Source organism: Carettochelys insculpta, chromosome 16 (genome assembly GCF_033958435.1).
Source record: "Carettochelys insculpta isolate YL-2023 chromosome 16, ASM3395843v1, whole genome shotgun sequence".
In the NCBI taxonomy this organism is placed as follows: domain Eukaryota; kingdom Metazoa; phylum Chordata; order Testudines; family Carettochelyidae; genus Carettochelys; species Carettochelys insculpta.
In genome coordinates this window covers 32,092,334-32,104,382 of record NC_134152.1, presented here as the reverse complement: position 1 = coordinate 32,104,382, position 12,049 = coordinate 32,092,334, and the positions used below count along the sequence as shown (strand labels likewise).

Below are 12,049 nucleotides of genomic sequence, written 5' to 3'. Positions count from 1 at the left end.
TCAGACCACCAGGGTCCTGCAGAGCAACAGTCTCTCTACAGACAAATAGTACAGAGGACAGCTTCACGATCACCCATGGAGAATTGAAGAGCTCTCTACTGCTCTGAAGAACCTATATTTTGAATCTACATTCATTTGCAAAATGCTTGGTTGGGAATGAAGCAAAGCAGACCTAGTGAAGATGTTAGAAACTTTCATGGGCTGAATATTTACTAGCTAAAATAAAATTAAGGGAAGGGTAGAGGCATAATTGCAGAAAAATCCTGGGAGGGGCAAAGCTGTGTCAGCCTCCAGAACGCCGTATGCAATTATATTATATCCTGCAAAGTGGGGTGGAGCGTACAGACCTATTAAAAGTCTGGAGTTGGGGCTCAGTAATTATCCCCTTCTCCCTTTGAAGCAGGTTAAGATCCCTGCTCAGAAAACCTTCAAACACTACGAGAGCTCTTAGTTTAAATTTTGTGAAAGGAAAGATTCAAAAGCCACAGTAGCAAGAAGATGCTGCTAAGTTGCCTAATCAATAACACATCCATATTTCAAGGCAAAAAAGAGGTTTCACTGAACCTGTGACCCTGAATGAGAGAAAACCGAGCTTAGCTGGCAATGAGACTCAAGCCCAAGTGAACAAAAAGCACTAGCTTGGCTCAAGCTAGCGTGCTAAAAATAGCAGCACAGGTATTGTGGCAGGGGCAGAGCAGCTCAGGCTACCCACCTGAGCTTAGATCCAGTGGCTCTGGTGGGCTGACTCTGGCAACTAGCCTGAGCTGCATCCTGTGTCATAACGCTGCTAAATTTTAGCTTGCCAGCTTGAGCAGAGCGAATGTTTCTCTCTCTCTCTCTCTGGACTGGAGACTTGCTCTCAGCTTCAGCATAGACATGCCCTTAGGCTTGGGTGGGCAAAATATGACACAGGGGCCAGATACAGCCCACCACAACCTAGCAGGGCACTCAGACAGGCTGCCTGCCATGCCCCCTGCAGCACTCTCAGTAGCCGGGGCATGCATATCTTTAGGTGCACACTCCTTTGGGGAGAGGAGAACTGCAGGTCTCCGTGTGTTGCCCCTACCCCCAGCACCATCCTCACAACAACCACTGGCCCAAAATCAGCTGGCCCATAGGCTGGAAGCTGCCTGCAGTAAGCACCTCCTAGCCAGAGCCTGCACCTAGCACCCAGTCCTGCATTGCTACTCCCGCCTGTACCCAAATTCCTCCCAGTACCTGAACCTCCTCCCACACCACAATCCCTTGCTCCAGCTCACAACCCTTGCCTGCATCCAACTCCTTCCCAGACTCCATACCCCATCCTTCACCCCAATACCCTGCCTGGGGCTCCCTCCTGCATCCAGCATCCATCCCAGATCCCGTACTCCCTCTATCAATTCTACAGAAAAGTGTAGCCCGTGACCACTTATTAAATTCATGGAGTAGCCCATCTGCAAAAATTGTTGACCATCTCTGCCTTACCCAAATCTGTCCCTACACCCAGAGTTTGCAGCATGCCATGCACAGACGTGTGCAGAGAGGGGAATCAGTGCCTTTAAGCAAGGAACTACCGCCAGTGCTTGAGAAGAACCAGATGCTGGGACTAACAACCTGTGGAACTGGAAGGTCCAGGATGACCAGGTCAGATAGAGGGATGCACACAGACTAGGGGATAAGGGACAGATGTAACATGGACCTAAGAGAGACCCAAGTGACTTCATCCACATGTGAATGATCCTCCACAAGCCAAAGGAACCCAAACAACAAAAGTGAAATGGGTGAATGCAACTCTTAGCTTGTGTCTAGATGAAAGACTTGCCTGATAGTAAATGTCCAAGTCCCATAGGACTAGCCAAGTCTTCAGGGGAAACTTGGTATCACAGTTATAAAAGAGGGAGAGAAATAAACCAGCAAGCGAATGAGGTTGATCACAGAACTGTTCAGCTTCTGTCAATTTAACAGCAGGAGTTGCAAAATAAAGGGGTATGTGGTTCAAGGAAACAGTGCCTGCTAATTGCACTATGTAAATCCTTGCCTTAACTAAATGGTTAACACAGTCATGCTTCTTGAACTACGCAAATGCTAAGTAACTTACAGTAACACTAACAATATAAAAATAAAAAGTTTTTGTAAAGGCATAAATCCTACAATGAAAACTGACAAACGCAATGCTTTGTATGTGAGCATGAGCTGGGTGGGCGCGCATATATGTACACAAAGCTTGGACAAAAGATGTTTGTAGATAAAATGCAGCACTATTTATAATAGGTCAGAGATTTTATTCACACAACAGCAGGCACATTTATATCATTTGCTAGCAAATAACATTGACTAGGTTGGAGGACAGCACTGCTTGCAGTTCTCTCATTTTGTTCCCCTAGCCTTGTTTAAGTCTGGTTAACATTTGAATCAGAGAGAAATGCAAAGCCTTACCAAAATATTTTTAAATAGTAACAGAGAGGTAGCCATGTTAGTCTGTATTCTAACAAAACAAAACAGCAGTCACGTAGCACTTTAAAGACTAAAAAAGTTCATTTTGTTAGACTTTAAAGTGCTATGTGACTGCTGCTTGTTTTGTCAAAATTTTTTTGGGTAGCAGAAATCATTACTTCTAAAACTATGCTGTGCTCACATTGCTAAATAAAGGCTTTTGTTGTCAAGGAATGAAAGTATGCAAAGTTCATTTGCTGCACAGCAAAATAGAAGGAATATAAACTCTGGGGAAGATTTGGGTATTACTGCCCATCTTTACCATTGCTAATTGCAAGTGAATTTCATTTTTCAAGCCTTCCTCTCAAGCTTTCTTCCACTGATATCCACTTTGCAGAAATACACAAAGTAAGCGCTTTTTAACTGCACTTCAATCGTCATTTGTTAATTTTTCTTAATGCAGCAAGCCTGAAGTACTGTTATCACAGAAGCAGTGAAATTGCAAATTATCGGATTCTGGAGCACTGAATGGGACCTAGAAATCTGTATTACCCTGCCACCGGCTGAAATAGTCTGAGGCAGAGGAAGCCACCTCAGGTGGGAATGACACAGTGTGTGAAAACAAAAGAAGGGAAGTGTTCCATTTTGGCTATGGTCGGGCTGGTTTGTCACCTTAAGCACATGACACACTATAATATTCAGGTAAGTGGCTGTTACAGAAAAAATTGTTTACAAATTAGGGAAACTGAGGAACCAGTTCCAAATCAGCTCTTGCATCTGCTCCAGTGCTCTTAGGAGAATTAACTTCTCCTCCAGGTCTTTGCATCTGTACTGCCCTGACAGCGGGATGAACTAGATAAACTACAGAAATTCTCTGTTCCAGGTCTAGCTTCTACCATACTGAGGGCCAAATTCATAGGGGGTTTAAGTCAATGGAACTGCAGCTGTTTACATCAGATCTGAATTTGGCCACAAGTCCTCCTTGGTTATTGACAGCAGTGGCAGGGGAGCTCTCACAAGGCCAACATCTGAAAGAGATGTAGCATTTTTATTCACACCAAGGACACAATGTAAGTGTCTTAATTCCATGTGCCAGTATAGAATTTAAACAAACAAACAAACGAACAAAAGCTTTTGAGCTCACTGTCATGGAGGACTCAGTGGACCTTCTATCCAGTGATTTTGCTCTACGGTGTGGAGACAAAGGAGAAGCTGAGACTTCCAGGACGGAGCCTACGGCTGCAGTTTCAGAGTCCTAAAAACAGAGAATTAACCCAGATTACTACAAAATCAACCCAAAACAACTCCCATCTCTCACAATGTGAAAGACCCATGATACATTTCTTAGCCCCAATAATTACGATTAAAGATCTAACTCCATAGCTTTCGTCATCTGTTTTTAGAAGCACATTGATCTAGAGTCCAAGGCATTTGATTAACTGCAGTATGTCAAAATTCACTTTATGCTACTGGATTTTCAAGATCCCATACTTCTATTAGTTCATTTCTTTAAAAAAATACTTCTTGTTGTCTGTTCTGCTTTTTCCATGACAGAGCTGATACCTCCCTTTCCCATCCTGGTGGAAGAGATAAGGTCATTTGTATTCTCCTCTGATCTCACCATGGGAGGAAGGAGAATGGGCAGTAAGTAGCAAATCTGCAGTTGTTTGCCTTACTTATGCTTGAGGCCTGCCCACTGTGGCACATGCATCCTTTCCCCAAAACCTCTAGATTATGTGCTCCATGCCCAGAGCTTCCCAGTTAGGACCTGCAGCCAAGGAAATCCTAGCTGTACTAGGGAGAGCACTATATCTGAGCTGCCAGCCAACACCACATTCTCCAAGAACACAGGCAGATGCCCTAATCCTATCTCTGAGAGAAATGAAAAGCTTACCCGTTTCCTGGGGAAAACCCTCTTCTCACTCCTGCCCTGACGTGTCTCGCTGGAAAGAGAGGGACCTGCGGATGCATTGGTTTCCATGTGCTCTGCATTCTCTATATCTAATGCCTCAAATTTTTCAATTACCTGGGACCGCCTAGAACAGAGAGAGAGAGGAAACCGGTGCCTGTTTAACACAAGAGCAGCGATTGTTCGAGTCACTACAGAATCCCATATAACAACAAATTCTCTCAGGGTAGCAGCAACAAAGGTTACATCCTACAGAACTCTGCAAAACTGCTCCTCTCTAAGCCTATGCATTCCTGCCTTTTCATTCAAGTTGTCCCTGCATGCTGAAAAACGTGGGGGATTCAGGACAAAGAACAGGTCTCAGCTAGATAGGCAGGACTTTACCCACAGGCTCTGGAGCCAAGAAAAGATTACAGAATGCTTGAATTCAGCCCTAGGAGAACTAGCTACTCGTACCAGATAAAAATTGGGGTGAACTCTTCGCTGATCATATACTACAGGAAAAGGCATTCTTCAAGTCTCTGGTACACATTCAGCCAGAGTCATATGGACAGTCTGACCTTTCACAACATCTGATCTCCAGGTACATTCCACCTACACACAGAATTATTCTTAATATTAGTAGGAGCTGTTTGCCATTCTCAAACCCTTTCTGTTTGCACTTGATTGAATGCAGCACAGTCTAAATGATTTCCTCCCCAATTCACAATGGCTAGGGGTTTCCTCCACAGAGGCCGCCCTACCCCAGCACATTATATTTACTCTTGAGAACATTTTCTAAACCAGCAATAACTGTTTTTTCCCCCAATGAGCCTTCTCCAATCATTTCAGCACTGCAAAGACTATTCAGCATCTTTTGTTCTGCGTTCTGCCCTTCACTCTCCAACTCAGTAATGAACCAGCCAGTAGACTAATGCCACACTGAGAACATGCACAAATGTAGGGAGGAATGTTCTCAGAGCGCAATGGAAAAAGGATAGGTCCTGGTAGCACTAATATAAACAGTAGGGCCCCAATTTTGCAAAGATTTACCCTAATGCTCAATGTTATGCCTTGTGAGTCATCACACTGGCTTTTAGTATGACTATTCACAATGCATAAATTAAGCGTATTCATACACTTTTCTAGGATTAGTGCATTAGTCATCAGAGCACTGCTCCTGTCCTCGTCTACAAACATTAAAAACTAGTACTGAAGTAGCTAGCACACTTGTTATTTCAAAAGGGTACTTCTTCCTCTTTCTCTCAAGTTCCACTCTGCATCTCCTACATGGGAGATTATTTGGTGCAGCACTGACCAATCACCAACTGCAGCACTGACCAATCACCAACTGCAGGACTAAGCAGCAGGGCTGCTCATGCAGGACTTTTTTTACCCCCTTGCTCTAACAGAAGTCTTTATGAGTCTGATAAGAAAGGACAACTCTTCCTACACATGTTTCAGGGATGGGCAAGGAACAAACCCAAAACATCTCCTTACACCCAAAGCACAAGCTTTCTGAGGTTGGAAAGACTGCCCACTTCTGCAGCTGCAATCAGAAGAACTCTAGGATATCATAAAAGGCTAGTCTACCAACCCCACAACAGGAAACAGTGGAACTCTCAAAAAGGGCCTGGTAGCAAGAGATATTTAGAACAATTTTGCATTGCCAAGAGGTTCAGATAAGGACAAACCTCTGTGCTTTTATCTAAGCCTATGAACCTTTTTAGAGATTCATCCATCACTAACGTATGCAACTGAGAAGCTCAATTGGCAAAACCTGCACCCTGATTTTAAAACCCGCTAAAAACTCAAAACACTGGAAAGATGGAACTTTGTCATAATATTCGTATGTAAACTGGACTTAAATTGTTAATCACCAAGCTTAGGAGCATTTGAATCTGAGGTTATTAGCTCATGTTTGTCTTCCACGTAAGTATAAAAGACCCAACAAACAGCAGCCAATTCAGGAAAAACAAGCTGTTTAGTCACTAAACAATTATTTTCAATTCTCCTATTAAAAAGGAAAATTGTGAGGTTGGTTATAGTTTTATAAGTTTTTACCGAATTTCACAAAGCAAAATATGGCTTGAACATATACATCTCTCGCTGTGCTGCAATCCAAACAGTGCAGCACACAGAGACCATAGGAACCGGACAGTTAAACCAACTAGAAATAAAAGTTTATTAAGTCTGCATTCACTGGAAGAGAAAGAAAGTGAAAAACGTAGACAACATCAGTAAGGAGACAGTCTGATCTTTTTAAAATCAATCAAATTTTAGAAATAGCTCACTTAATCATTTAAAGGCCCCATTCCTGAAAGCTGAAAGATGGAACCCTGTGCCCTTGCAGAAACAAATTATGGCCCCCACATAGGTACACCCACACAATGCAGCCTGCAGGATTGGGGCCAAACTCTAGCACAACAGGTAAGGGGAATTTCTTTGCATACATGATTTTTAAGTCAAAAGTGCCCCTTTTACCAGCCCAGCCTCCTCTCTCGGACTCGGTTTAGCATGGAATAAGAGACCCATGAATTAACACTGTCTCTTCTATTGCAGGTGAAGTTCTGAAGAAAATTAAAAATAAAACCAAAAAACCAAAATCAAAAAGCAGGTTGATTTCTCATGAAAGGGGCTGCACCATCGAGTTGTCTACGGCTCGAGATTGAGATGAGATGGTAGCGAAGCAGGCGGAGTAAAGGACACGTCACACAGCAACACAGGAGGAGAAGGTGGAGAGCAACAAGACCTGGAAGAAAACAAGGCTGGAAAATGAATGAACAGAAGAAGAAATATATACCTATATGTTTATAAATAAATAAAAGCAAAATCATCCCACGAATTCATTACCAAAAGGGGGAAAAATCATAGCAACCAAATCACAGCAGCAAATGTTAATATCATTAGACTGTTTCCTCCATTGGCTAAACATTTCAAGAAAAGTGTTGCTGTGGCTGACAGACTTGGTGCGTGTGTGACAAATTAATCCAATCTCTGTTCATCCCATGTGAAGGACAGCTACACATGGGCACCTGAGAGAGAACCTGCCCCTACAAACATTGGCTCCCAACTTTAAAGAAGGTATGAGGTATTTAAAGAGTTGTGGCATCATTCAGTACTCTCTCAACTCTTAAGCTAGTCCTTGGAAGCTTCCATGCAAGCTATTAATCTGCTGAAAGACTGGCAACAAAATTACTTTCTTTGATTGGAAGAGTTTTGTTGTATTCATTTATTAGTTAATTGCAAGACAGTTTGGGTTTCAGAGTGACAGGAAAGGGAATTACCCCAAGGGATGCACAATATTAGAGGATATGTGTAAAGAAGAAATTAAAATAATAAAAGGAAGGAGTGGATAAGCTCTGTTCATAAAGCAAAGATGTATGCACTGGGGTAGCAGGTGGTTGACTCTTACTTCTAAGGCTCCACGATACAGAAAAAGCATGTGAGAAAAATCCATCAGCACAATGTGTCTGCAATTTCAGAGCAGCTCTGTGATTTACTGAAAAGAAGGAGAACTATATCAGCAAGCACCTAGGATTCCATAAGCAGGCCCCAATTTCTGGCGGAGGTGATTAGAATTCAGAGCACAGAGCATGTCTACAATACAAATTTAAGTCAACTTACAGCAAGTCAATTTACAGCCACCACAGTAACGATTGTGATGGTCCAGGTCCATACTCTCCTCTTTCAGCTGTTGATGCATGTCCTCATCATGGTGCATCCACCAACTCAAAAGGGGCAGTGTGAGGGACTGAAAGCCCAGGTGTCCCCTGGGCTCTTGGCTCCCTGCTCAGCTCCTGAATCTCATGGGGCTACCAGGATCCAAGCAGGGAGCCAAGCGTATCAGAGAAGGCTGGCCTGCAAGAGAGAGCTAAAAGCAGGATGCCCGATTGGAAGCCCAGATAAGACCAGGGAGCTCCCCACCTGTCCCAAGGTGACAGCTTGAACTGGAGGAGACTGCATCATCCTAACTATACTGACATAAGCCCTACAGCTCTCAAGAAGGTTGGCATTATGATGTCAGTATAGCAGGGTATTTCCATTGTCATAGGTACATGAGCAAGGCTGTAGCATGTAGACTGACTTAATTAGGTCAGCTTAAGTCCCTCATGCCAACCCAAGTCTGTACTACACGCAGGCCTCAGTAAGAAGAGTCAACTTTAAAACCCTGCAAGTTATAAGCAAGCGTGTGCACACACCAAGCAGAGGGCCTCAAAGATCCGCAGAGATCAGCATGAGAGTAGTGGTGTAATGTACTATCATTATTAACATGACACACATTACACAGAGTGAATGCCCCATGAAGCTTCCAGCTACAAGCAATGCCCACACTACTGTTTTAGAGGACACTGTGGTAACCCAAGAAGCAGAACATATGTGGTTACTCATCACATTTAAATTCCAGTTACCATTAAGCCCTCACTCATTAGATGTCAGTAAAATTTCTGCTGTATCAAAAACTGCCCATAAAAAAAACCTGTATTTGCAGCCAACCCCCTACAGGAGCACCTCATCCATGGCACAAATTACCACCTGGAGTGGGTCATGTTCCCTCTCTAAAGCTCCCTGCTTGCTGGCAGTAAGGACAGAGGCTGAAATAAGAAAGGAAATTTGGGAGGCAATGTGAGTAAGGGTCATTTCCTTTCTCCAGCAGTTTAAACAGCACCCAAGGAGCTTGTAAAACAGATTGCAATGGAGGGGACAGGGAACAAAGGACTTCAGGTATCATTTGTGAGGCGATGCCTTAGGAACCCATGCAGAAAAGCTGCAGAAGGAGCTGTCAGGTGCTGGGACACCAGGGCCTGAAGAATCAGAGGCAGCTAGGAATGAGGAGCAGACATCACTTGTGGAATGCCAAGAGGAAAGAGGCTCCTGGCAGCTGGGGGTGTTGAGAGGACCCCTGTCCCTGAGGGGTCTATAACAGTTGGAGGCGGGGGGTTCTGTGGCAGCTGAAGAAGGTATTGGAGGAATGCCCCAGGCCTGAGGAGGGTGACGGGGTGTTGAGGGTTCTATGGCAGTTGAGGAGGGTGGCCGGAGTGGGGCAGGAGGTCTGAGGGTTCCACGGAAGCTCAGGAGGGTGGCTGAGATGGGGGTGGGGGAGGGGGTTGAGGGGACTGTCTGGGGTCTGAGGGTTCCGTGGCAGTTGAGGAGGGTGGCCAAGGTGGGGGTGGGGGGGTTGAAGGGAATGTCTGAGGGTTCCGTGACAGTTGAGGAGGGTGGCCGAGGTGGGGGTGGGGGGGTTGAGGGGAATGTCTGAGGGTTCCGTGGCAGTTGAGGAGGGCGGCCAAGGTGGGGGTGGGGGGGTTGAAGGGAATGTCTGAGGGTTCCGTGACAGTTGAGGAGGGCGGCCGAGGTGGGGGTGGGGGGGTTGAGGGGAATGCCCTGGATCTGAGGGTTCTGTGGAGGCTGAGGAGGGTGTTGGCAGAAATGGATGTCGGGGGCAGTGGGGGAGGGACACCTGGGCTTGAGGGTTCTACAGCAGTCGAGGAGGGGGGCAGGAGGAGGGTTGAGAGGAACTCCCCAGCCAGAGGGGTTCTGTGGTGTTGAGGAGGGTGTGTGTCAGGGGGGAAGAGATCAAATATCCCAGGCTAGAGGATTCCGTGGCTGCTCAAGAGGATGTCCGTGTGGGGGTGAGGGGAACGTCCTGGGCCTAAGGCTTCTATGGCAGCTAGGAGAACTCAAAGGTCAGGAAGTGGAAACACCGTAGTGGAAAGGGGTTATTAACTCCTACAGGGAGCTCACCTCCTTCTGCCAAGCTGAATGGAGCCTCACAACGCCCAGCAGAGGGCACTGGCTGAGACTGCCCTGCTAGCACATTACCAACCATTTGGCCTAGCAGAAATCTGGTTTGAGCTTGAAGGATTCACTGGGGGAGGCAGACAGTACACAACATTTGCATATATAACTCAATAATTCAGTGCACACACTGGAACCATGGCTTATTCTCTACTACTGTCTTGAAACTCGTTTTGGGCTTGGTCAGTCCTGTGTCAGGTTTCCAGAGAGATGCCCATATTCCTGAGCCTCCAGAGGGAGGACATTTGGGCTATACTTATTACATAGCTAGCTTTTCAGCAGCAACTCTGCAAGGGCTCCTATTCCAACGACAGAGTAGAAGTCCTAGCAAATCCACGCAGAAGTCAGCTAAAGGAATGTACAAAAGTCACACCCACATCACCCACTCAACTCTCACCCAGGCTGGGGCCTGTACCAGGGACAAATTACTATCGTATGCATATAATTTCCATTTTCTTTGGTCTCCAAGGCTAACGGAACAAGCTTGTGGGCCTTCGATTCACTTCCTCTTCGTTTTGTTCCCTGGCAATAAGAGCTGGACTGCACAGAGATGTAGGCACACCATTAAACACTGAATGCATCACTGCAGACCAGCAGGGGGAGTTCAAACACTGAACATCTATGAGACACACCAAAACAGTACTGTTGAAAGTTTCTCAGAAATGGTGGGTTCATTTTAGATGTTTATAAAAAAGCAATTTTAGAATATGGCAGGCCCTCCTACAGCAAACTGCAGTTGTAGGACAGAGCAGAGAACAAGTTGCATAATGCAGGTGTGGAGAGCCACTCAACAAAAGTGTAATCCCAACTGGGATATTGGGAACAGCACCCTCAGCACTGCTAGTTCCCTCACCTATGGATCAGAGGTTAAAGCTAATGTCTAAACAATCATCAGAATCCTTTTAAAACACAGTTCTGAACATTGGCTAGGGTATTACTCACATAGAAGCGTTTAAATGAGGAAAAACTGCTGTACCTAGGGACACTGGATATCGTGTATAGTTCTCTTGCATATGGAGAGCCAAACCTCACGCAATGATTAAGTTAGGTCTACACTACTACTTATGTCAATAAAACTTTTGTTGTGGAGGAGTGTAGGGAGGGGAAAAAAAAACACACATCAGAGTGACATAAGCAGTAGCGTGCATAGCACTATGTTGGCAGAAGAGCGTCTCCCACCAATACAGCAACCATTGCTCATTTGAGGTGGTTTAATTAAACTGAAAGAACGCTCCCTGCCATCAGCATTGAGCAGGTATGTGAAGTATCTTGCAGCACAATGGTACAGCTGTACGGTCTCTAGTGCCAACACAGCATAGAAGAAGGAAAGGAGAAGCTAAAACTATTAACAGGCTATTAGCAAATTCATTTCGTTTCACTGCTTGACAAAGAGATGCAGTTTAGGGTGGGTTTCACTAGGGTCTGCATGAAGGTTGACTAATTCTAGGTAAATCCCCAGCATAAAATGAGGTGGAGTAACTGCTAAAGAGTTACTGGACAGGAGCATTCAAAATGCTCTGAGGCACAAAAGAAAAACTGGCACCAGCAGCCTGAGAAGCAAGGTTTCACAAGTGTTCAACCCCAAATGGCACAGATTCAATGCAGAGAAAAACATGTTCATAGAATATAAACTAAGTAAATCAAATTAAAAAAGCAGCCAAGCCAAGCAGAGAGTTGGGAAATGTTAATTCTTGAGTCCAGTGCTAAACCAGCTCTCTCCAGCCAAGTCCACCTAAGAATTTGAAATGCTAAGGCTCCTTGGCTTGGTGAAAAGGAGACCTCTCCTTACTGCACCACCCAGATCATTGAGTTCTCATTTATAACTCTTTCAAAGCCAAGCATTACACATTTATTCCTCTCCACCACCCCTTCGACACATGAACCTCTTGAAACTACTTTGTTCTTTTCCATTACCATCTATAAAGATGCTTCTCAAGCACTACCTTTCTG

General features: G+C 44.9%; 2 protein-coding genes across 10 annotated transcripts in view; one reads left to right on the top strand and one right to left on the bottom strand.

Annotated features, from left to right (window-relative positions):
- PLD6 (phospholipase D family member 6) overlaps positions 1–2,933 on the top strand; it is a 56,589-nt gene extending 53,656 nt beyond the window's left edge. The window contains exon 3 of the mRNA XM_075010783.1: positions 2,876–2,933. Coding sequence (XP_074866884.1) covers positions 2,876–2,884 — 9 coding nt within the window. The 3' untranslated portion in view covers positions 2,885–2,933. The remainder of the gene's footprint in view (positions 1–2,875) is intronic.
- Positions 1–12,049, bottom strand: part of MPRIP (myosin phosphatase Rho interacting protein) — a 183,742-nt gene that overhangs the window by 51,129 nt on the left and 120,564 nt on the right. For all 9 annotated transcript variants that reach the window (XM_075010780.1, XM_075010773.1, XM_075010774.1 and 6 more), the window contains 2 exons: positions 4,307–4,448; positions 3,557–3,667 (listed from right to left, as the gene is read on the bottom strand). In XM_075010780.1, coding sequence (XP_074866881.1) covers positions 3,557–3,667; positions 4,307–4,448 — 253 coding nt within the window. The remainder of the gene's footprint in view (positions 1–3,556; positions 3,668–4,306; positions 4,449–12,049) is intronic.